The sequence below is a fragment of the Macrobrachium nipponense genome, chromosome 13 (assembly GCF_015104395.2).
Source record: "Macrobrachium nipponense isolate FS-2020 chromosome 13, ASM1510439v2, whole genome shotgun sequence".
Lineage (NCBI taxonomy): Eukaryota > Metazoa > Arthropoda > Malacostraca > Decapoda > Palaemonidae > Macrobrachium > Macrobrachium nipponense.
The window spans coordinates 102,814,979-102,841,031 of NC_087206.1; the positions used below are offsets into that span (position 1 = coordinate 102,814,979).

The 26,053-nt window shown below is 36.2% G+C and overlaps 1 protein-coding gene across 1 annotated transcript in view; it reads left to right on the forward strand.

The window, feature by feature from the left end:
- LOC135225411 (G patch domain-containing protein 1-like) overlaps positions 1 to 26,053 on the forward strand; it is a gene marked incomplete in the record, with an annotated part of 225,305 nt that overhangs the window by 122,183 nt on the left and 77,069 nt on the right. Inside the window, 2 exon segments of the mRNA XM_064264747.1 lie at positions 10,827 to 10,929; positions 13,192 to 13,399. Coding sequence (XP_064120817.1) covers positions 10,827 to 10,929; positions 13,192 to 13,399 — 311 coding nt within the window.

Sequence of the window (26,053 nt, forward strand, 5' to 3'; positions counted from 1 at the left end):
AGGCTTCCCAATAAATTTTTTCCTTCCTCTCCCAGCTCACATATAGTAACTTCTCCCATTATGTTCTTAGTTTTCTCACAATTTTAATAAGCTTCTTCACATCTAGAGTCATTCTTTCTTTAAAGGCTTTACTTAATTCACTAACATTGTGTGATATATCTGGTATGGTATGTAGCGATACCCAATTCAACTGTCCTACCACTGATCTACACTCTAACTCATTTTGCCCTCACACTGCCACTGGTTAAGGCAAAATCTATTCTCCTTTTGCTCTACTGTTACTCCTATATACTACTTAAATCTTTTACTTTCTTGTTCTCCTACTTGCATTTCCCTTTCAATTTCCCAATGGTTTCCATTAAAAATCCTATCAATTCCTCCATAACAAAAATGATCTACATGTGTATGTACACAAAATACCATTTAATATATTGTCTTTTTTCCAAGAGACTATATTAGGTTCTAGTCTACTTCCCTCACCTTTAAGCTCCTCCACTACTTTTACCACCTTACAATACCATGCTTTTGCTGCGTCCTTGAGCCTGTAAAGTTTTCTTCAATTTCCATAATCTACTCCAACCACCTTCCCTAGGTGGTTTTAAATCTATACGTACTTCTCTTTGCATTTCGTCACCTTGTAAATATGCAGTTTTAAGGGGGCTGGCCGGCTAATGCCATAGGACAGGGCTGTGACATTCATACCAATTAATAAGGTGACTTGGGAAATCAAGTCGCATATGGTTTTCACCTATGACCTTCGGCTTTGTGACGCCAGTGTGATTTATTCCAAAAAATTTTCAAATTCTATCTCCTCCCTTGATACTTAATAATAAGACCTGGGATTACTACCATATATAGACCTGATGTAGACCTCCAATCAAATGGAGAGTTTTTTTTCTAAAAGTAATTTTTTTGCTAGATATGAATTTTTTCATTATTGTGAAAAAATAAACTTTATAAATCAGGAAGAAAATGTAAGAAAAAAATTTAACAAATTCTGGAAAAAAAAGGGTGCCATTTGATTGTTCTATAATGTCTTTCTAAGTTATATACTAAATTTCAGTGCTCTTTAAAACTATTGGAGAAGATAGAATTTGAAGGTCAATAGGTATAGTTTTGAGATAAGGGCGTTCAAAGGTTTTCTTTGTATTTTTACAAAGACAGTGATGATAAATCATGGTTATTATGAATTTTATATTCCTTTTTGGGTATTAATAAACCAAAACTATGAAATTTATCGTAATCTAATTATAAATGAAGATCCACTAATATCCCCGATATTTTGATCTTGTGAACTCTTATTAAAGCGAATTTCCTTCTTCTGTATATTAGCGAGATGTTTTGCTTGTCTTTTCCTCTTTGGCATGATGAAATTCTTGGCAAAAAAAAAAAAAAAGATGTAAAAGCAAGCGAATGTCAGAGGTGAAACTCAAACGTGTACTCTCTCTTATGTTTCTGCTTGCACTGAAGGGTGATAACTTCCCATCTTGCGACTCATGGAATTTACAGATGCCATTGCTCGCAATTTGTTTGATAATAATTATAGAAATTTACGATAACTGAATAAATACTGCATTTTTTTTACGGATTAATGTTTTTGGCTTATTGAGTTACTTTTACTACCTAATTACCCTGTAACTATGAAAGTAAGAGGAATTTTGATGAAATATTTCTCCAATGCCATACGAAGCTCCCTGAAATTTTTCATGACTGTGTTTTTCGCCCTATACCACCGTATACAGTAGCACCTCAGGGTACGAAATTGATCCGTTCCCAAGCGACCTTTGTACCTTGATTTTTCATTATCTTGAACCACATTTTATTTTCATGTAAATTGCCTAATTCGTTCCAAACCCTACAAAAACACACCCCGTAAATTTTATAATAAAGCTAAATTGACCAATAAACAATGAAATACAACAATTTGGACCATTCAATACCTAACTTAAACTACATATATACTACTAATATGTACTGCATACCTGTCAATAAAGTGTATTAGTGTACATGGTACAAGAAATACTGTACTTACATACATATGTAGTAAAATGTGGAATCTTACGTTTCGAGTGAGGCGATCTCCGAAAGTGGCGACAGAGGAGGAGGACAAATGGCAGAAAACATGAACACTTAACCCTACGAAACACATTAAAAAATGGCAGAAAACATTAACACTAAACTTTACGAAACACATTAACAAATGGCAGAAAACATTAACCCTTCTTGATTATCTCCATTGTCGTTCTCCATAGAAAGCATCCTCTTCTTTCTGTGAACTTCAGCAACATTCTTGGGACCCATGGCTAATAACATAAGTAATTAAGTTCACACACAACACAATAAAGTAACTTACAGTACAACGAAAACGAAATCACCAACACGAATTTACGTTAACAAACGAAATACGTATATGTGAACGAACGAATTCCAGTGTTTACAATAACGCTGCCGCAAAAAATGGTCAAGGAACGCCTTTACATAGAGGCATGATGCTGATCAATAGGAGAGCAGGATCTTATGGTGGTGACTAGCATCAGGAACCAATTGGAGAGTGGGAGGGTGGTGGTGAGTCTACTCAGTTGGCAGCGCGTGAGTTTTAAAATTGTTCTTGGTGGTCCGGGCGAATCTCGGGACTTTACAGTAACACCCTTTCGTAAGCTGAATTATTTTCGTATGCAGAGGCAAAAAAATCTTCGTCTTTGCTTTCGTAACTTGAATTTTTCGTAAGTTGGGACTTTCGTATGTCGAGGTTCCACTGTATTGGCTTATTGGCCGGCCCCCTTAACATCCAATGTACAACATTTCCAATCTTTCAATTTTATTATTGTCAAACAAAATGTTTAAATTTCAGCATTGCATGTAGGAGCATCTTTTTCCCATTCAGCCATCTCGTCTTTAAAACCTCTAGCTATCAATCTTGCTTTACAAATCCTTTTCCCCCCATTTTATCTTTTCAGTTCCTATCCATCTTGTAGATATAGCTTTTTGTCTGATGTCATTTACCTTCTTATATACCTTGTTTTCTCTCCAACTTTGTAGCTCTTTTTCTTTAGCTTCCATTATGCTTCTGTTTTCAAATTCTAGCAACACCTCTTCTTCATCTCCAGTGTTTTCTACATGACTATAATCCCTTCAGTTAACCTATCACTTGTCACCTAACTGTGAGTCTTGTAGTACATTGTACGAATCAGTCCAAGATTTGTGTGATCTTTTTCCTGCGAGACTTAATACAGTCCATTCTTCTACTTGTCCGGTCTCATTGTTTACAGCTCTAACTCTATTTTCCTTTTTGAATTTGGGTATTTCTTCTATTAACTCACTTTCCCCGTCATCTTCCATTGTTTCCTCTACCACATCTCTTTCTATAGCCTCTTGTGTTTGCATTCCCTCTCCAGCCCATTGTTATCTACGTTCCTTCCTGCCTATCTACGTTCCCTTCATTTGGGGCATAGGATCTATCTTTCACAATATGTGTCTTATCTATTTTAGGTATCTTTTCAGTTTCTGGTGGTAGTCTTTGAATCCTAGTAACGTGTATTCTAGCTAGTTCTCTTAAAGAATCCCCATATTTAACCACTACCATTTTGCTTGATACTCCCCTGACCAGGTCTTCTCCATTAATTTTCTTCAAATTTATGTTTTGTATATGTGACTTCCCAAGTAATTATGTCACTAAGAGTTTTCTACTCAACGGCAGCCTAAATTCAAATTTTGCGGGTAGTGCTTCGATGGCTCAGTGTGGGTATACAGTGCTTACTGCAGCTTGTTCTTATTTTCTGGTTATATCACTGGATTTCAGTAGTGTTACAACCACTAGACTTCCTTGGGCAGAGGACCCCTTATTATGATAATTTCCCTCTTGGGTTTAAAAGAGTTTTCAGGTTATAATATATATATGGTACTAAAATTGCTACTGATTATTTATTAATGGCTTATCTTCAACATAAATGTTTACATTTTACTTAAAATAACTTTCACAACATTATTAATTTTGCAATTTTGCACAAAAATTTTATTGAACTTAACAGCAACGCTTCCTCCTCACATCTCGAACCATACTTAATGCGACGAATGGTACTGTTTTTGCTGATTCATTACTCTGAGCTTCAGTTGCATGTCGGGTTTGACATTGGTTCAGTTGCACTTCTTAGTTTTAAGATGAACCAGGGTAGAAAATCCAGTTTTGCAGTTATATGTTGTTGGGAACAGCATCAAGTGCCTCAAAGGAAGTGCTGCAAGTCCAGGGTACTCTGGCTGGACTTGAGCCCAATAATCAGACAAACCTCTTTCCATGAATAGTCTTAAGTGTCCCATTTGTTGCAGTCTCGACAAGATTACCAACCTCCTTTGATGATAGGTTGACACTGATCTTTACTATCTTCTTTATATGTAACAAATGGATTTCTAATCCACTGAAAGCTTGGGTCTGGTTCTTCAAAATATTTTCCCAACTCTGAGTGAAGGCCTTGCAGATGGGCTTTGAAAGCTTGTGTTGTGACACCATTTAGCTCTTCTTTGGTAGTAAAAAGGTAGTCCGACGGTCCCGTCTGTCTTTATTTCATTCTTTTTCATTCATTAATTATTGAGAGAGAGAGAGAGACCTTACCTTACCTTACCTAACAGACCTTGCATCTTGTTCGGGTTGCCCCAGGCTCCCTCAGTGTGAGTCACCTCTAATGTCTACCAGAGAGTTGCTAGTACATCTTCCGGTATATTTTGCATCTTCAATCTTGGATGGTCTGGGATGCAGTTTAGATATTTGTTGAGCTTATTCTTAAACACATCTACGCTCACTCCTGATATATTCCTCAGATGAGCTGGCAACACATTGAATAGACGCTGCATTATCGATGCTGGTGCGTAGTGGATTAATGTCCTGTGTGCTTTTCTTATTTTTCCTGGTATAGTTTTGGGCACTATTAATCTACCTCTGCTTGCTCTTTCTGATATTTTTAGTTCCATGATATTTTCTGCTATTCCTTCTATCTGTTTCCATGCCTGAATTATCATGTAGCGTTCTCTTCTCCTTTCTAGACTATATAATTTTAAGGATTGTAGTCTTTCCAGTAGTCAAGGTCTTTAACTTCTTCTATTCTAGCTGTAAAGGACCTTTGTACACTCTCTATTTGTGCAATATCCTTTTGATAGTGTGGGTACCATATCATATTGCAATATTCAAGTGGACTACGAACATATGTTTTATAAAGCATAATCATGTGTTCAGCTTTTCTTGTTTTGAAGTGCCGTAACAACATTCCCATTCCCATTTTTGCTTTACATTTTGCCAACAGAATTGCTATTTTGATCATTGCATAACATGTTCCCTATCATCATCACACCAAGGTCTTTAACTGCTTCCTTATTTGTGATTGTCTCATTATTAGGTCCCCTATATGCATATAGCTTTCTTTCTCTGTCTCCATAATTTATTGATTCAAATTTATCAAGAGTTAAATACCATCCTATTTACCTCTGCCCAATCATATACTTTGTTAAGGTCTCTTTGTAGAGCGTTCCTATCTTCATCACAAGTAATTTCTCTACTTATTCTTGTGTCATCTGCGAAACTACTCACTACCGAATCCTTAACATTACTGTCTATGTTAACATTACCTACCGAATCCTTAACATTACTGTCTTCAATCATAATAACAAACAGTATTGCAGCTAACACCGTACCTTGCGGCACACCGGATATTACCTTGGCTTCATCTGATTTCTCGCGTTTGCAATAACTATCTGTTTTCTGTTGTGTAAAAATTCTTTTAACCATCTTCCTACTTTATCCACGATATGTGTTTTCTAATTTTCTTCGCAATAATTATTATGGTCTACTTTGTCAAAAGCTTTTGCAAAGTCTAAATAAACCACATCTGTTTTCATTTTCGCTTTTCATATTTTTGAATATGTTCTCACGGTGGACTAACAGTTAGGTTTGTGTACTTTTTCCGGGTACGAAACCATTGTGTCCTTTATTAAACAAATTATTTTTTATTAAATGTTTCATAATATTTTTCTTCATTACCCTTTCATACACTTTCATAATATGTGATGTTAGACTCACAGGCCTATAATTACTTGCCTCTAGTCTTGATCCACTTTTGAAAGTAGGGGTAATATATGCTAATTTGTGCTCATCATAAATCTTGCCTGTATCTACACTTTGTCTTAATAATATTGCAAGTGGCTTTGCGATAGAATGAACTACTTTCTTTAACAAAATAGCAGGCACTCCATCAGGCCCTGCAGCAGCTCCATTTTTAATTTCATTAATAGCCTGCACAATATCAGCTTCATTAATATCTATGTCAGCTAAATATTCACTATTTTCATCCCTTACTTCTATATCATTATCTTCATTATCTATTCTAGGTGAATTCTCTCTTATATCGTTCTGCCAATATGTTGCAAATTTCCTTTTTTTCATTCGTTAATCTCCCTTCAATTCTTAGAGGGCCTATTTCTATTCTTCTTTTATTCATCTCTTCGCATATGAGTATAATAGTTTGGGATTTTGCTGATATTTAATAGGGTTTTTTCTTCCAAGTCCCATTTTTTCATTTTCTTTTGATTTGTTATAATCTTTGTTCTTGCATTTTCTATCTTACTTTTTAGAGAGAGAGAGAGAGAGAAGATGACGAGAGAGAGAGAGAGAGAGAGAGTTTCTCATGGCCAGAAAGTGACCTGGCTCTTCTGATGCTTGTTATTCCTACCTACTTGGAGTTCGCTTTAGTGGCGTGGCATGGTGATCTAACTTCTACTCTTCCGCCCCTGCATCAGTCAGTGCATTGTTGCCTGATCATAAATACCACTGCCTTCTACAAAGTTGTTAAATTGCACCCATCCTAATCTGATGAGAGCCATTGTCAGAAGCCAAGAGGATTTGGTGGTACAAAAATAAGAATTTTGGACATTTTAGCCACAAATATTTTTGAGCCACGTTTTGGCCTAAAATTGATCTGATACCGACAGCCAAATTATCCTGTGGACCCCTTGAAACATTTGCGGACCACACTTTAAGAAACACTGCTTCAGGCTAAACTTTTTTTTGTTTTTTTTTAGTCTTTGTTTAGTGGCCATGAGCTATTATCAAGACACTGCTCTGGTAGCAGTTTACCTTAGAACAATCCTCTTACACTCGTTATTGTTCACGGTATAGGCTATTCTCAAGTCGAAGGTAAGGATTACCTTAAAGTAATTCTAGTGTTATCCATTCTTTTATTCCAAAATTCTTTTATTTATTTACTTACTGGGATTAGGCTACCTGTAAGTCGCCCGTTAATGATTACCTTTAAAGTAATTCTTGATTGTTGCAGGAATTTTGCATCATTCCATTAGGTGACATTTTAATTTTGGGATTTTGTTTACCGATCATAGGCTAGTCGCAAACTGCTGGTAAATGTAATTACCTTGAAGGTAATTTGTGAATCTTAAGACCTTTGTTTAGGCCAATTGTTGGCAATTAGGCCAACACATTTTGTTTTGTTTACCATGCCTGCAATACTCATCACTTTCCTTTGCAGAGACAAAGGTGGAGGTTGGAAGTGTATTAAGGAGAGAATGGTGTTATGGTATGGCTGCGGGAGGCCATAGGTGGATTGTTCCCATCAATTGAGTTTTAAATAACTACCGGGTTTTTGTTTCGGCAGTACTTCGGTATGTTACAGAGAGAGCTGGGAGGGCTTTGGCGTACGATAGTATTTTCCTGGTTTCATACAGTTGTGAACGTTCACGTTCGGTAAACTAACCTCCAACCTGTGTGTCAGACTGGAGCTCAGGCCACTTGAGTCAATTAGTGGGGTACAACCGACGCCATCGAGAGTGCGTAATCCGTTATTGAACTCTATTACTTTTAATTCTTTTTGAGTAATTTGTCATTTGTAAATATGTGTGTTATTCTTTCATATTAGGGTCTGATTTTGAGTCTAAATATGAAAACTACTTGATAATATAAATTTATCTTATTTTAGAGTGTAAACATATTCATTTATGTTAATTTTCAATGTACATGTATGAATCTATGAAATGCTATTTCATAAATTTGTAAATATGATTTATTTTATTCCTTTATCACTAATTAGAGAATAAAAACACAGTGATTTAGACTACCAGAGTGGAATTAGTTTGGTTACATTATACAAACACGTACATGTACATTTGTTAAAAGGAGGAATGTGCAGACTTATCATTTTCAACTTCCCATGGAGACAGAGTCTGGGCGACAACCTAAGAATGCTGATAACTCTTTTTTGGGTGGTATGATGTTAAAGTTCCTTACCTAAGCATGTCAGTGCTATGAGGGCTTGTTCAAGGTGCTTTTGAAAACTGGCAGCGACCAGTTACTGAAGAGTGTGAATTCATGTGTACGTGTACGAACTATGTCCATTCTTAATGGCATGGTTTAGCCAAGAACTAGGGAGACAGCTACGGGAGAAAAGGCAAGATGCCGGGATAGCTCTGCGAAAGTTATATTTTTTTCAGTGTTGACATTCCAAGCTGTAATGGGTAATTGTCAATATGCTTTAGCCAAAGTTATGGCTTGTCTCTTACTTTGATATTTTGTAAAGATGTTCTATTTCATTTGATCTTTTGACTTTGTCTTTACAATTGTGTGTGCTCACAGGCAGATCTAGTGGTAGGGGTAGGGCTTAAGTGTCCTAGTGAGGGGGCTGTGTCCTGTTGTGGAAGGGACTGTCTTTTGGAGAGGAGATAATTGGTGTTTGACTATTACTGATTAAGACTATACAAATACTTGGGGGGGGGGGGTTTGTTATCTGAGTTAATTGATCTGTGAATTATCATTCCATTAATTATCCTGTAAGAACCTGAATTATCCAATTAGTACTTTACTTTGAATAAACGTATATTTTTGTAGCTATGACTCTGATTTGATGACCTGATGGAATGGAGAGAGAGAGAGAGAGAGAGAGAGAAAGAGAGAGAAAGAGAGAGAGAGAGAGAGAGAGGGGAGGGACTGAGTGTTACCAGTTTGCCTTCCGCAATGGCTAAAACACTTACCAAATATGAAAATAGCGGGGGCGACGCTCCCGTTGTTAATACATTTACATGATTTTAAGGAGATAAGAATGCCTTCATTTCCCTAGATGCCAGAAATTCATATAAAGTAGGTAATAATCGATTACTGATCGCTTATTTTCTTATAGTAATAAGTCAGTAACCTGAGGTATCACCTACTGGAAGTACAATAATTGACCTCTTCGTCTCTCTATCTTATGAAGTGATACCAGAGGTTCTAGCATGCCTGGCGCCCAGCTACAGTCTGGCACTGTTTATTGAGCTGACAGTGTCCACGAGCTCCCAGCAGCTTGCCTGGCTCCAGCTACACAGTGTTTGAAATTTTGCAGTACGTACCTCGGGATAGTGACTGGCATGGTTTTGCGGGAGGAAGCATAGGATTTTCCCCTATTGCTTCACCTTAGAGTAAGTTGCAGAGTTGTTTGGGAGCCAAGGGGTACACTATTGTCAAGGGATGGGCTGTGGTGTTATTTCAGTGTAGGTGACATTGTTTTCTGGCTTTTTATATTGGTATTGTCCCCAGGGCAGGGGCACATATTGAAGCTATGCCTTTGGACAAACTTGTCTGCATAGCTCCTACTGATACTTTGCTAGCCATTGGATAAACTCCTTTGCTGCAAAGTTCCCACTTACTAGAGGCGACTCATGGCTTTACTAGCCACGCCAGTACAAGTTAAATGGAGCACAAACCAGAGGCCTTTTTTTCTACTTCAGGCTCTTTTAACTGAAGGAAAACAACAAGCATTGTAGTCAATGCTAGCAACTTTATATTTGAAATTCATTACACGGACTTAATGTTATGGAGTAAAATATTTCCATGTATCCCACCTCCTGTCAAGTGGGATTCAGGTATGTAATTACTTGGTAAGTTAGTTATACAAAAATGAAATTTTTATAGTAGAATAAAGCCTTCTATATACTTTTTATAGTAGAATAAAGCCTTATATATACTTACCAAGTAATTACTGATTTGGAGCTGACCCACCTCCCCTCTGATGGACATAATCATAAACAGAATGAGCTTATCTGTCAAGTCGTTCCTGGTATTGCCATTAGGGTCCGGCACTGGTCTGGTCACCTACACAAACATTCAAGCCATAATCTGCAAACTTTGAATTTAAGCTGCCATATATCAGTGGAAACTAATAGCTATGTAATTACTTGGTAAGTATATACAAAACTTAACTTTAATTATACAAAATATCATATTTCTCGTTTTCTTCGTGTTTTACGGATCATTTTTACAACAGTTCTTTTTCCTTAGATTTCAGTTGTTTTCGTAGTTATTTTTTTGTTCTAAGAGTTATTTACATAATCACTTTTTTTCCTGTTAATGTAATACTGCAATGTTTTTCTCTAGAATTGTGCTGTATGTATGACTCCTATATCTTATGATGCCCATCTTTATGTATTTTATGTAGAATTGATTGCCTTTTCTTCAGTAAGTATAATTGTTTGAATGAGGTGTACTGTAGGAGGAGTTATAGTGAGAAAGCTGCAGAGAGCCAAGAGTTTTGCTGACATATAGTTTCCTTGTGCCTTCATGATTCCATTTGTATAAAAAAAGATGTTATCTGTTCCCAGCTTATGTTTCTTTCTTCAAAACATCATAGCAAATTGCAAGTTGCTTTACACCATTACCTGGGCTGAAGGAAGAAAGAGGAAGTTAGGGTTATAGGCTGCCCAAGGGAGACAGGAATGCCATAGGTAGTACATAATCTTTTTTCTCCTCAAGCTGATCCTCCCGATGACTATGTCAGTAAAATGCATTACTGATTTTTATCTGACAGGTTTGAGCTAAAAGACAGTGAAAAACAAGGTCTTGGAAGGCATGAGTTGACTGCTGAGCATCGGGCCAGAATCATTGGTGAAACATCTCACACTACTGTTGAGGTATTGTATGAGATGTCTGTATTTTATGTTTCTCTTTAAATTTATGTAATGAAGCTGACAGTAAATTGAATTCTTTCATGTCAATCTTAAAGTGATTTTATGAAATAATATAACTGCATACATTCTGTGAATAATGTGAAATAGTTATGCTGAGGAAGACTGCAGTGTTGTGAATGTATATGGCGGCTATACTTTAAGTTAAGTTAAGTATATCTTAGTTTAACCAGACCACTGAGCTGATTAACAGCTCTCCTAGGGCTGGCCCAAAGGATTAGATATTTTTACATGGCTAAGAACCAATTGGTCACCTAGCAACGGTATCAACAGCTTATTGTGGAATTTGAACCACATTATATAGAGAAATGAATTTCTATCACCAGAAATAAATTCCTCTGATTCCGTGTTGGCCGGGCCGAGAATCGAACTTCGGACCACCGGATTGGTGGCCGAGAATGAAAACCACTCGTTCAATGAGGAACTGGCTATACTTTAGAAATAGTACTTTGTAAATTTGAGAAAAGAAAGGTAACCTTGCTGAAGATAAGTGATATTGATTGGAGGTGATGTAAATAAAAAAAGTGTAGCAAATTTATTGTAAATATATAATGTGAATCAGAATTGAAAGAATGCCAGATCACTTAAAAAACTGTTGCCTTTCTATTTTGTTTTCTGTATATTTGCAACAATTATTCTGTTATCTGTAATTAGAAAGCTGCAAAATGAGTGAGTTTTTAAAAGTCTTCAAGTTTTTATATAAATTATGCCTCCACCCAATTTTGTCAGACTTTAGGATTCCTAATACATTTCTTAATTCCTTAGTTTGGGCTGATCATCTATGAAAGATTGATTAAACTATGGTATCTATAAACTTGAATTACACTTAGTTTTATCAGAATTTAAAAAGTTATTTGAAATACACTTAGTTTTATGAGACAATTTAAAAGTTATTGGATTAATGGCTAACCATGATTTGATGATGTGTGCTGATGGATAGGCCATGTGACCATATTCTTCACTCAACAACTGGTCTCTTCTTTCTGTACTATTTCCTATTACCTTCTGTTACTTCTTTCTTATGAAAACCATATTCTTTGGAAGCTTTTAAGTCACTGGCCCCTGTGGGCTTTATCCACGTATGAATAGGTTTCATATCTTATTTATTAGAAACGTAATAATGATAGTAACTAATATTAATAGTGAGTTTAGCATTTATGACAATTTAACTATTAGAAATATGCCAAAAATTACCATGAAGCAAATGGTTAACAAAGTTTCCTTGAGGAATAAATTAAAATAGCACATAACCCTGCTTCATATTTGGTGTGCCAAGGTAAAGTTTCAAGCCTTGGAATCCAGTACAACTATACTAACTCTCAGATTGGTCAGGTGTACAGTAGTACAGGCAGTTCCCGGGTTACGACGAGTTGCTTACGATGTTCTGAGGTTAAGGCGCTTTTCAATTATATTCATCAGAAATATTTCCCGGGTTACGACGCCTACAACGCAGATCTGGCAGAAGAAATATGACACCAAAAATGCAAAATAATCAATATTTGAAGGTGTTTTTGATGAAAAATGCAATAAGAGTGAAGTTTACATAGTTTTGAATGCACCCAAAGCATTAAAAGTAAGGTTTTCTTAGGATTTTTGACGATGTTCCGGCTTACGACGATTTTCTGCTTACAACGCGTCTCAAGAACGGCACCCCCGTCATAACCTGGGGACTGCCTGTACTAGCAAAGGCAAGACAAAATTAGAAAAACACTTTTGTAATATGAGATGTCAAGATAACTCTTTTTTGTCACCATTTGGTTGAAGGATAGTCTTAAGATATAACACAAAGTAGGAAATGAAAAATATGTAAGCAAGTTATTGCTGTATGAGACAGGTATTGGACCATCATCATAGAAGTTACCCTTGTAACTTCTTTTATAAATGAATATCGTTGATTGTATTTAGTATTCTTAACTCTGTTTTATTTTGGCGTCAGATAATCAAAAGATCTTTGCATTTAGGTAGTCATAGCTATATGGACAATGATTTACAGAAATTTTGTGCATAATAGTCATTTAAGCTTTACAAATGTATATGTCTTTTATTCATTACACAGTTTACATTACAGTCAGTAACTATTTACAGAAATCTTAGTTTTTCATGGGTCCGTTTCCAAATACCATATATATATATATATATATATATATATATATATATTAGATATATATATATATATTTATATATATAATATATTTCGTTCAATTGTAGATTAGATCTGGTGTAAAAGGGCAGTCTGGAGACTATGTTCAGAAATCTAAGCAGAAGGTCGAGGATAATTCAGAAGTTGAGAAATTATTTGAAGAATTTAAAAGTTCTGGTGGAAGCCTCAGGTCCGATTTTAAACCTTTTGCCAAGAATGAAGAGAAGCAGCGAAGATATGAGCTTTTTCTTAAAATGAAAGACAAAGGACAGAAAGGTAATGTATATTGAAAATTGTTAGTGGATGTTTAAGAGCAACATTTTTCTGTAAAATGAGTATGAAGATTTGATACCATTGATTAATGTACAGTTACTTACTATTTGCTACCATTATAGTAGAGGGAATTAAAATGTATAGCTAAAAATGTTTTTGTGAAACAGTAGGCAAATGAATTTGTTATTACAAATTGTTTATGGCTAAGTTGAATTTTTCAACAAACCCATTCATCATAAAAGAGTCTTTAACTGTGTAGATCATCCAGTTGTATGAAGCAAAACTTGCAAAAAAAAATAGTTCCACTGCACATGCTCAACCAACCATATTTCTTGATGTATGTCTCAGTGCTCCGTGCCCTAAAGTGCATCTCCAACAAGTTGTGGATGGGTTGCTTATATATCAGTTTTTTTGTATGGAGGCTTAGTGCACCTGATCATTCTTCTTAGAGTTTGAGAAAATTCTAAAGAAGAGGACCCAAGCCTTTGAGATGTTAGTAGAATTTTGGATGGACTTCACTCAGTCGGACTGCGGTTTAAATTCAATGAAACGTCCAGATTCATTGCATATACAGAAGTAAGCAAGAGCTATCTGTTCAAAGCAACAAACCATGTTAGCCACAAGAAATGGTTGTCACCTCTCCTCAATCCCCTTGCTGGGGAGAGGAGTTGAAGCTGCTGAGAAGCAGATTTTGTAAGTTTAAGGAACATGAAAAGTGTTGAATAGTATGGCTGCAACACTCACCTGCATCAAGCCAGTTCCAGCATATGATGTGTCTTATTCTTCAAACTGCCTGTAGGTATGAAAAAATAGAGACCAGTCATCTCACTTATTCCCTACTCAACACAATCATCTTAGGCAAGATACAAAACTGTCCTGCCAGGGCCACTGGATGAGTTACACTTGTTGAACAGCCACCACTGGACCCAAGGAAAAAGTGTCCAAGGACCTGTGGGTAACATCCTTCAGATAGAAGAAAATTGAAAGTAGTTTGACACAGTCAGGAACCAGCATTCAAAATCCTATGAACAGATGTCCTTCTTAATGCCAGGGAGGAACCTATTCCTCTGGTGTCATACAGTTTGCATACACAGAATTGGTGACAGAACTTGGTGATGAGGAGTAGGCTTGCCTAATCACAAGGAGCAACTAGGGTCATCCAAGACTTTGGAACATTACAGTGGACCCCCTATTTGCGCAGATGCATACGAGACCTCCGTGCGAAATAGATAGAATCCGCGAATACGTTGTAATCCCCTATAATTAAAAATGCTTAAAAACTGCCTATTTTTGTTAGTTCAAATTCATACTCAAGAAAAACCCTCTTAAAATGCTTACCACAAAATGTGCATTAAATCATGAAATTGATATGAAAATTCAGTAATTTGTGGATATTTCTCATAGAAAAATACAGCGAATAGGGAATTTCCCTTTGAATATAATGGGTATATAAGGTCCATAGAGAAATCCGCACAAATCCACGATTCCAGAAGCCCACAAATAGCAGGGGTCAACTGTACTCTGTTCAGGACATGACTGAAAAGGCAGAATGGAGGAAATGCTGTAACCTCCAGGTTGTTCCCCAGTAGGCAGAAGGGAGTCTTCCACCCCAGCGAACAGATCAGGCACTATGAACAGTAGACCTCTAGCTTTCTGTTGAACATCCAGGTAGGCAGAGGAGACAATAGGACAAACCCAATGATATGCTCTATGCAGAAACATTCTAAATCTCGTACTGTCAACTTTTGCACTGTAAAAGGAATTACAATGTATCATAGATGTCCCCACGCTGCCAAAGGAACGTGCATTTCCAACAGTGGAGACATCCTATTAGGTGATCCTCTGTGATGACATAAGTTCAGAATGCTATTTGAATATTTTCCTTACTTAATCTTTCTATATACTACAAACGTGTAATCTACCCACCTGCTCATGTTCCTCAGTCCCAGTATAATCCAGCTTAAGACTTGAACAATACCACTACATTGTGGGGGCTTTTCAAGTTACACAAATGAAGTAGGATACTAATGGGAACAGATTTAAAAGGATCCTTGAATAAAATTCTGATTCTCCTTAACCTAATTTATTAACATTAATCTTACATTATGCAACTTAATCTAATCTTATCCCTCTAAATACCTTAAACTAAAGCCCTGACTTGAATATTAACCCCGACCCCCAACCTGAAACCTAAACTTTAAACCCTTAAACGCCGAGGCCGGTATCTCCGAAAGTGTCTCCCGTATGCGACGGCGTTCGAAAGCAAGTGAGTGCTGAAGCGGAAAAAAGTTAAAAAAAAAAATCACAGCACGCTTAATTTTCAAGATTAAGAGTTCATTTTTGGCTCCTTTTTTTGTCATTGCCTGAAGTTTAGTATGCAACCATCAGAAATGAAAAAAAATATTATCATATATAAATATTGGAATATATGACAGCACGAAAAAAAATTTCATATATAATTGTGTACAAATCGCGCTGTGAGCAAAACAGTTAAAGCTAATGAGTTAATTATTTTTTCGTTGTATTTTACACTAAATTGCGATGATTTTGTTGTATAACAAATTGTAAAACAATCAAAGCAACTTAGAGAAAATAGTATCACAATATGATGCATGAATTTGTAACGCTCCGCGGACGTAAAAAAAAAGCTGTTTTCAAAATTCACCATAGATAAAAATATTGTGCTAGAGACTTTCCGTTTGTTGCAAAATGAAGGTAATTGATTGAATATTACTAGACTGTAAGTGTTGTAGCTTACAATTGCAGTTTACGACCATTTCGGTCGAGTTAAAGTTGACCAATGACCGAATTTTTTTTTTTTCTATTACCGTTATTTATATGAAAATATTCAAAACTCATAAAAGCTACAACCATGGGTTGTTTTGTTGTATTTTACATGAAATTGCGCACATTTTCATATTAAAAACTTTATGCAACGGACTAATTTAAAAATGGTGCAAACATTATAGACAATCGAACAAAAAAAATTTATGATTTTTTCTCAGAAGAGTTACTGTGCGGACATAGGGAAAAGTTTATTTCATAAATTCACCATAAATCGAAATATTGTGCTAGAGACTTCTAATTTGTTGAAAAATAAAGGTAAATGATTGAATATTACTAGAATGTAAGAGTTTTAGCTTACAATTACGTTTTTCGACCATTTTGGTCGAGTCAAAGTTGACCGAAGGTTGATATTTTGGCACTTATCATTATTTATATGAAAATATTTAAACTGATAAGAACTACAACCATGGGTTGTTTATTGTTGTATTCTACATGAAATTTGCACATTTCCATATATAAAAACTTTATGTAATGGCTAATTTAAAATGGTGCAAACATTACAACAATCTGACGAAAAAAATTTATGATTTTTTCGGAAGAGTTACCGCGCGGACATAAGGAAAAAGTTTTTTTTTCATAAATTCACATAAATCGAAAATATGTGCTAGAGACTTCCAATTTGTTGCAAAATGAAGGTAAATGATTGAATATTACTAGAACTTAAGAGTTTTAGCTTACAATTGCGTTTTTTTTTTTCGAACCATTTTGGTCGAGTCAAAGTTACCCGAAGGTTGAAATTTGGCACTTATCATTATTATATGAAAATATTCAAAACTGATAAAAAGCACAACATGAGTTGTTTTTTGTTGTATTCTACATGAAATTGTACACATTTTTGTATATATAATAATACATGTGAACGGCTAATATAAAATGGTACAAAAATATGTCAAAGTGACGAAATAATTTCTGAGATGTTGTTGCTGATGCTTTTTAGTGCGAGAAGAAAGAAATTCGCGCTTGCGCGCGTGGTAACGATTGTAAATAAAACGAAGCCTTGATCCGTGAGCTCCCCAGTATTCCCAAGGCGCGTGATTCAAAAGTTTATATTTCCAGCTGCTCGTAGATGTGTAGCCCCGAATTGTTGACCTCCCTCATGCAGCCGTCTGCTTGCTCAAGTACTCAGTTTCTTGAAGTTGATCCTCAGTGACAGCTGTTGGTTGCTTGAGGCTAGACTCCAGTTCCCAATTGCACTCCAGCAAAGTCTTCCCCAACTTAGCAACCAACTGCAGTTCAGATTCATAAGTGGAAAGAGCTGCACCACAAAATCTGTAGGCCCTCGGCCTAGCCAGCATTTTACCACTTTGCTGTTGGGCTCAGAAAAAAAAAAGACCACAATAATTGGCAAAACTGTCCTCTCTTAGCTTCCACTTGAGTACAGGTGAAGGGGAGCCTCGGCCTACTTATTCCCATCTACTAATCTGCAATGGAAGAAAGAAAAGACGAACATTAATATTAAACAATCCCTTACCTACAAGCAACACACATTCAATATTAAAGAATCCCTCACCTACAACCACAACATTTAAAAAACTACAGTTTAAAAATTGCTTAACCTAATCAACTTAACAACAACAAAATAATATATAGAAAGAATCAAATATTAATTCACAAGACCTAACTTTTTTTTCTCTACCACACTCCCCCTGACTAAAAATAAAGTAAAGGGAATCTCATTTCCTTTTTTTCTCTCTCTAAAACTCCCTTTCTAACAACCCACTGTACTCCAGAATGGACGTTGACTTCAGGGTCCATGGTTCTCTCATGCACTACCTCTTGTTCACTGACTTCTTCTTGAACCACATTGGACTCGCCTAGCCTTGGTTCCGTATTACTTACACCAAGCTCATTTAAACTGGAGATGTATGTTGGTTTCAACTTTGTCAACATGGCACTCATTTAATTTTGCCACACATGCACTCATTTATTTTTGCCACACTTTGCCTCAAGCTATCACTTTACAGTACTTTACACTTTCCAGTACTTTTAAATATGTACTGCTTCTTCACAACTTGTGTTGCTTCCAATTCACCCAACTCTTGCATATCCTTGTGCACATTCCTTGTACTCACCAAGTTCACTCCTTCCACATCCCACTCAAATCCTTCCCAAGTCAATTATACACCCTCATTCTTACTACTACTACTTAACAACATCACAAGGGTATTTTCACTTCTCACAGTGCATCCAATTGGGATTGAGTTCAGTTTGACATTCAAGGCATCTGTGTATGCATTAAACAGGTACGGAGAGAGAATGCCCCCTTGCCGAAGCCCTATAGGGAGCCGAAGGTGTACGATAATACATTACCCCATTTGACACAGAATTGCGTGTTGGGAAAACCAGCAATGTAAAATGCCAATTAGCCATAGGAGGAGGGTTTGTGCATCTTTTATGCAGCTTCAGGAAGAGCTTCAGGTAGTTTACTCTGTCAAATGCTTTTCTCACATCTACAAAACAAAGGAAAACAGGAGAGGCTGATGATTGGTAGTAGTTCAGCAATTCTTTCAGTATGTAGATGCAGGTGTCGTTGTTGAGTGGTTTTGCTTTAAACCTAAAGTGGTTGTCAGTGGTGTGTAGAAAGGGAGAAGTCTCACTAGAAGAACAGACTCAAGTATCTTTGATGCGATTGTTGTGATTGCAATGGTCGGTAGTTGCCAGGGTCAGCTGCATCCTTTAGCATGTTTTTGATTAATGGTATCAAGTGAACTAAGAGTAGGGAGTCTGGTGAATTATGCATGCATTGAATAGGGCAGCTAGCGAAATATAAATTATCGGATGGCAGAATTTGAAAGCCTCTGGGGGAAGACCATCACAGCCGGGCGATTTATTATTAGGTAGGCTGTTTATGGCATCGCTGATGTTACCCGGGGTAATATGGTCTGCAAGGTGAAATTGAATGTTGTCAGAAAGGAGGTTATCTACACTCCCTGGTGGGAATCTTGATCATTTATGCAATTCAGGATGTTGATGAAGTGATCGCCCCACATACTTGTGATAGCTTCGTCTACGACTGCTTCCCCACTCTCTGTGATAGCTTTTAGTTTTGGGATTTAAGGACTGGATATCTTTACAAAGATGAGGATAATCACCAGATTCTAAGTTAATTAAAATAGGCAGTTATGATCACTTTTAGTAAGGGGGTTTTTGATGTTTGAACTACGTATTAGGCAGTTATCAGCATTTTTTTGAGGGGTGTCAAGTATGTATTCATGGATTTTAACTATTCGTGGGTGGTTGTGGTCCCTATCTCCTGTGAATTGACTGTACAGTATATTGCAAAACAACTATGAAGTGTGAATGGAATGGGGAAAACTACTCTTCCCCTAAAGAGAAGTGTGAATGGTACAGGGAAAAGTACCCTTCCTCCAAATGAGGAAGGAACTTTTTCAGAGATCTTCACTATTTTACCAAAATGGCCTTTCAACATTTAACCTTGTTATGAATTTCTTCAGATTTTTTTTGTCTTTATGAGTGATGCCCATCATACTGGCATCACAAGGAATACAATACTGGGGAATACAGAAGTTATTGAAAAGACCCCTGGCCCAAGATGCTTACAGCTGCTACTGGTACTCTTAACACGGAAGAAACCTTTATTAAATACGACCCAAGAAGTTATTCTCCTGCCTACCAGCATTTGTGGCCTGTATTAACAAACTAATAGACATGTGCCAGACAATGCAGAAACTACATTCCCGAGTCGGAAATGCAGAGTAATGTCTGAGATTCTGTGAGGCATCTGGCAATCATTCAAAAATATTCACTGGGGTGTAGCCTTGATTGTCAGCCATTTTTGACATATTGATGTGAAGGGCATGGGTGCGAATAGTAGGAAAAAGAGTCTATACTAATTTAGTTTATCGAGTGAATTATTGAAAACTCAAAACAAGTTAGCAGGAAGGGAACTGGCATTTTTTATCTATGAGATCACTAACAGCCCTAACCAAAAAGATGTAAAAAGTATTCATAGACATATTGGGATATTGGGAGGATATGATCCTTCAAACTGGAACAAGTCAGCAGAAAATATTATGAAAATAATTGAAAGGAGTACCAAATAAAATTCAAGTGGTCAAGAGACTTATAAAGAAAATTTACATCTATCAACACATTCCAACGAAGAAAAGAATAAGGTGAACATTGAGAATATACTGGTGATGCAATAGGAAAAGAATGCCTAAAGCATATAAACTGTGTAAGGTGTGGTATAGCATTGTAAATCCACAAAACCTGATACAGGAAATGCTATGCATGCAACATACCCACGCATTCTCAATGCACAGAAGTCCAGCAAAATACAAATAAGGATACAAGAGTATTTTCCTCAACATGTCTATCATGGATAGATAATGTTATTAAATTGAGACGTAATGTGCAAATAGTAGACGTTTGAAGAAGAGGAAAACGGAAAAGAAGAAAATAAAACAGAAATGATAGAAAAATAATGAAAACAAAGAGCAGGACAAGAGTATGGATGCAGAGATATTCATAGATACTACATATGAGGCAATAAAGCAGCATAACATACGATGAAATAAATTACGACATGACAACACAAAATAAAATCCCGAAGAGGCTTTACCCAGATCTTCATACTAATGGGAACAAAGAGCAGAAAAAAAAGAAAAGAAAGACAGTCTTCACCCTTTTGAAAAAGATAGGGAATTGCAGATTAGGTGAAGATTTTTTACTGCAAACATCCAAGGTATGGCACAATTATGAAATTTATGGCAAATGTGCATACCTAGACGGCTATGAGGCTGAATGCAGAGATATACATCCAAAAATATGCAAAAAAGAAGGAAAAGGATGTATGTAACAAAAAAAATGTAAATATATGCATCCTGTGCCATGAATCAAAATCAATTAAATAATAAAATCCAAAATAAAAAAGAAACAAAGAAGGGAACAAAGATCATGAGGTGAAGGAAAAGACAAGCCATCACCATGCTATGGAAATGTCAGCATCGAGAATGCAAGCATCAGCTCCAAGATACAGTGCAAGGAACAAGCACTGTATATATGATGCCAGGGGATGGTGCAGATACGGAAATAATTGCAGATTCATCCACAAAATGAATAATTATGAAGAAGGAAGGTCAAATATATTGGAAAAGTTGGATTTTTTAATGTCAGAATTTCTGGAAATGAAGAAAAGAACAACATACCAGAACAGGAAAGAGACATGGGAAAATCCTTATTATTACCCATAATAAATGATGTGGAGAACATGCATACCATCACAGTGATGAATGTGCAGGATTTAGTTACGAGTAACTCAAAAAGAAAAATAGAGTTCTTAGAAGAACTAACCCAAACTGAAAGAAAAATAGATATGATGAATATAAGAAACCTGGGTATTTCCCAAGAGACTGGTAGATATAATGAATATAAGTGAAACCTGGAATTCCAAGAGATTGGTAATGGTGATCAGATGAAGGGGTTCCAATAGGAGGAGGAGTTATGGAGTTCCATTTGACACTGTGTGTGTGTGTGTGTGTGTGTATGTGTGTGTGAGAGAGAGAGAGAGAGAGAGAAGAGAGAGAGGAGAGAGAGAGAGAGAGAGAGAGAGGGTGTAATTGGTGTATGGATAGTTAACGATTGAATTGGCTGTTGGTGAGTTCTGGGGTTGTCTGCTGGTGCTGTTGGAGTTTAGAGTTATGGTTATAGTTCTGTGTGGTTTTTCCAGTCAGTCCCTCTTTACTCAGAATCGGTGATGATCGTAGTGTCAAAGTTGTTGTGCCCTGTGCTGTAGAATTTGTTGTGCTTGTGATTTCTGTTGATTATATGTGAGTTGTTATAGTTGAGGGGGTGGTTTGTTGTTATTGGGGAGCTGTTGTGGTTTCTTGGCGTGGTTGTGAGTTGTTGAGGTTTGATGTTGGTGAGCTGTTGTGATTCCTTTGTTGTTGTTTTGTTGGGTGGGTGTGTGTGTTGCTTTTTTGTGTTTTTTGTGTTGGTGTTTTGTGGCAGTGGTCTTTTGTTGTGGTTGTGTTCCTGTTGTTGTGGTTGTTGGTCCTGTTGTTTGTTTGCAGTGTTGTTGAGTTGTGGTTTTATTCCTTCTATGTTGTTGTGCTGAGTGTGGAGTTGTGGTCCTTGGGTGGTGTGTGTTGTGTTCTTGGGTTGTGGTCCTTGGGTATTGTGTTGTTGTTGTTCTTGTTGTGGGTTGTGGTTCTCACGACCTTGACCGGCAGACAGCACAGCATAGCATGAGTATCTGGAGTTGGGTGAATACATGTGTTTGTTTTTTTTGTTTTTTTTTGTTCCGTGTAGGTAGGTCAATTGTCCTGTGTGTATTCGGTAGTGTAAAGAGGAAAGTGTGACTGAGGGTGAGTTTGGTAGCCGGATTGATTAGGTGTAAGGGGGGGGGGGGGAGATTTGCCCGGTTGTTTTAAGCTTGTGATCCCACCACACCAAACTTATAGATCAGATAGAAAAAATAGGAATCAAGGGGAACCGCGATATATGGGAGAGACATAAAACAAGGAAAAATACATGAGAAATATAGTAACTCAGAATGTGAATTAATAGTGGTTAGAATTTCAATCTGAAAAAAATTAATGAACATCTTAATATGTAGACCCCCTAATACTGAAGAGTTTGACACCAATAATGAAAAATTAGTGATATATGTAGAATCCCACAAAAGGACTGGACTATGCTCCTATCCAGAGACTTTAACTTTCCTTTTGTAGATTGGAAAGAAACGAATAGGAGATTGTGGTTGTATTTATACATTAAAAAAGAGTGTAATAGTAGTGCAGAAGATAAGAGGCAATTCGAAAAACTATTAGATATGCTACTAGAACAACATGAACAAATAAATCACCTGCCAACAAAGAAAGAAAAATACTTTAGACCTAGTCTTTGTGAATGAGATGAACTATGTTAAAGAATAATAGTTTATAATGCGTGTATTTCAGACCATAATGTCATAGAATTAACAGTCCATTCCAAAGCAAGTGAAAACAGAGATAAGCAAGAGATGAAAAAGTGGGAAGGATATAGAAAATACTATTTCTATAGTAAGAATATAAAATGGTCAGAAATAAATGAAGAATTAAACAAAGATTTGGATAACATATTCGTAAGTGATGAGATACACGTAAATACGGATTTATATATATAAAATTTAGAGAAAATATTAGACATAATATACCGAGAAGAAAAAAGTAAACATCAGTCATGCATACCAAAAGACAGAAGGATCTGTTCCAGAAAATCAGAAAGTGGAAAAAAGGTCTTGCAAAAGAAAAGAATGCATGGAAAGTGAGACGGAAACTCAAAAAGTAAGATATGGAAATGTCAAAACAAAAGATAATACAGTCAAAAGAAAATGAAAAATAGGTTGGACTTGTAAGAAAAAACCCTAGTAAATATCAAGCAAAACCCCAAACTAAAACATTTTACTCATCTGCAAAAAAAAAAGATGAATAAAGAGAATAGAAATAGACCCACTAAGAAATGAACGAGAGTAAACGAATGAAAAAGGAAATATGCAACATATTAGCAGAAAGATATAAGAGAGAATTTACCCCTAGAATTGGTAATGAAGATAAATGATACAGAAATAAAGGATGAAAATAGTCAATATTTATCAGATATAGATATTAATGAAGCCAATATTGTGCAGGCTATTAATGAAATTAAAAATGATCAGCAGCTGGACCAGATGGTGTCCCTGCCATTTTGTTAAAGAAAGTAGTTCATTCTATTGCAAAGCTGCTTGCAATATTATTAAGACAAAGTATATATACAAGCTAAGTTTTATGATGAGCATAAATTAGCATATATTACCCCTACTTTCAAAAGTGGATCAAGACTAGGAGCAAGTAATTATAGGCTGTGAAGTTTATCACATATTATGAGAGTGTATGAAAGGGTAATGAAGAAAAATATTATGAAACATTTATAAAAAAAATAATTTGTTTAATAATAGGACAAACATGGTTTTTGTACCCGGAAAAAGTACACAAACCTGACTATTTAGTCAACTGTGAGAACATGTATGAAAAAATATGATAATGGGAAAAGAAACATGTGTTTTATCTAGACTTTGCAAAAGCTTTGACAAGTAGACCATAATATATTAGCAAAGAAAATTAGAAAACATAATATAGTGGGCAAAGTAGGAAGATGGATAAAAGAATTTTTACACAACAGAAGACAGATAGTTATTGCAAATGATGAGAAATCGGATGAAGCTAAGGTAATATTCGGTTGTGTCACAAGGTACGGTGTTAGCTGCCATACTGTTTGTTATTATGATTGCCAAGACTAGACAGTAATGTTAAGGACTCGGTAGTGAGTTACTTTCGCGATGACAGAAGAATAAGTAGAGAAATTACTTGATGAATGGATAGGAACGCGCTACAAAGAGACCTTAACAACGTATATGAATGAGCAGAGGAAAATAGGATGGTATTTAACTCTGATAAATTTGAATCAATAAATTATGGAGATAAAGAATGAAAGCTATGTGCATATAGGGGACCTAATAACGAGACAATCACTAATAAGGAAGCAGTTAAAGACCTTGGTGTGATGTTGAATAGGAACATGTTATGCAATGATCAAATAGCAGCTCTATTGGCAAAAAAGCAAAGCAAAAATGGGAATGTTGTTACGGCACTTCAGAACAAGAAAAGCTGAACACATGATTATACTTTATAAAACATATGTAGGTAGTCCACTTGATTATTGCAATATGATATGGTACCTACACTAACAAAAGGATATTGCACAAATAGAGAGTGTACAGAGGTCCTTTACAGCTAGAATAGAGAAGTTAAGGATCTGACTACTGGGAAAGACTACAATTTTTAAAATTATATAGTCTAGAAAGGAGAAGAGAACACTACAGGATACGACAGGGATGGAAACAGATAGAAGGAAATTGCCGAAAACATCATGGAGCTAAAAATATCAGAAAGAGCAAGCAGAGGTAGATTAACAGTCCAAAACTATACCAGGAAAACTAGGAAAGCTACAGAACATTAATCCACTATGCACCAGCATCAACAATGCAGTGTCTATTCAATGCGTTGCCAGTTGCCAGCTCATCTGAGGAATACATCAGGAGTGAGTGTAGATGTGTTTAAGAATAAAACTCGATAAATATCTAAGCTGCATCCCAGGACTATCCAAGATTGGAAGATGCAAAATATACCGAAGATGCATTAGCATTCTCTGTTAGACATTAGAGGTGCCTCACACTGAGGAACCTGGGCAAACCCGAACAAGATGTAAGGTCTGTAAGGTAAGGTCTCTCTCTCTCTCTCTCTCTCTCTCTCTCTCTCTCTCTCTCTCTCTCTCTCTCAATGAAAATATGAATTACTGTATCATAAAAAAGTACAAAATTAACAAACTTTATGAGAGAAAATGGCTTTGCCTGAATACTAAGGTTAACTTGATTAGTTTTCACATATAGTATTAAGCCATATACTTTTGTAAGGGTAATGTTGTAAGATGACTTCGAAATGATATTAAAGTATTTTAGGATGATAGTTTAAGGTATACATATTTGTTGTTTGTGAACTATTAAGGTAGGCATTAAATAATTAAAATAGGCCGTATAATCACTTTTAGAGGGAGGGGTCTTGGTATTTGAAACTATTAGAATAGGGGGTGTCATGTATTAACAGATTTAGCTCTGCCCTGTGGTTTTGGTCCCTATCTCCATGAATACCATGGGTTGACTGTACAATATATTGCAACCAACTATGATGTGTGAATGATACAGGGGAAACCTACCCTTCCCCAAAGAGGAAGGAACTTTTTTCAGATATTTTCACCATTTTACCAGAATGC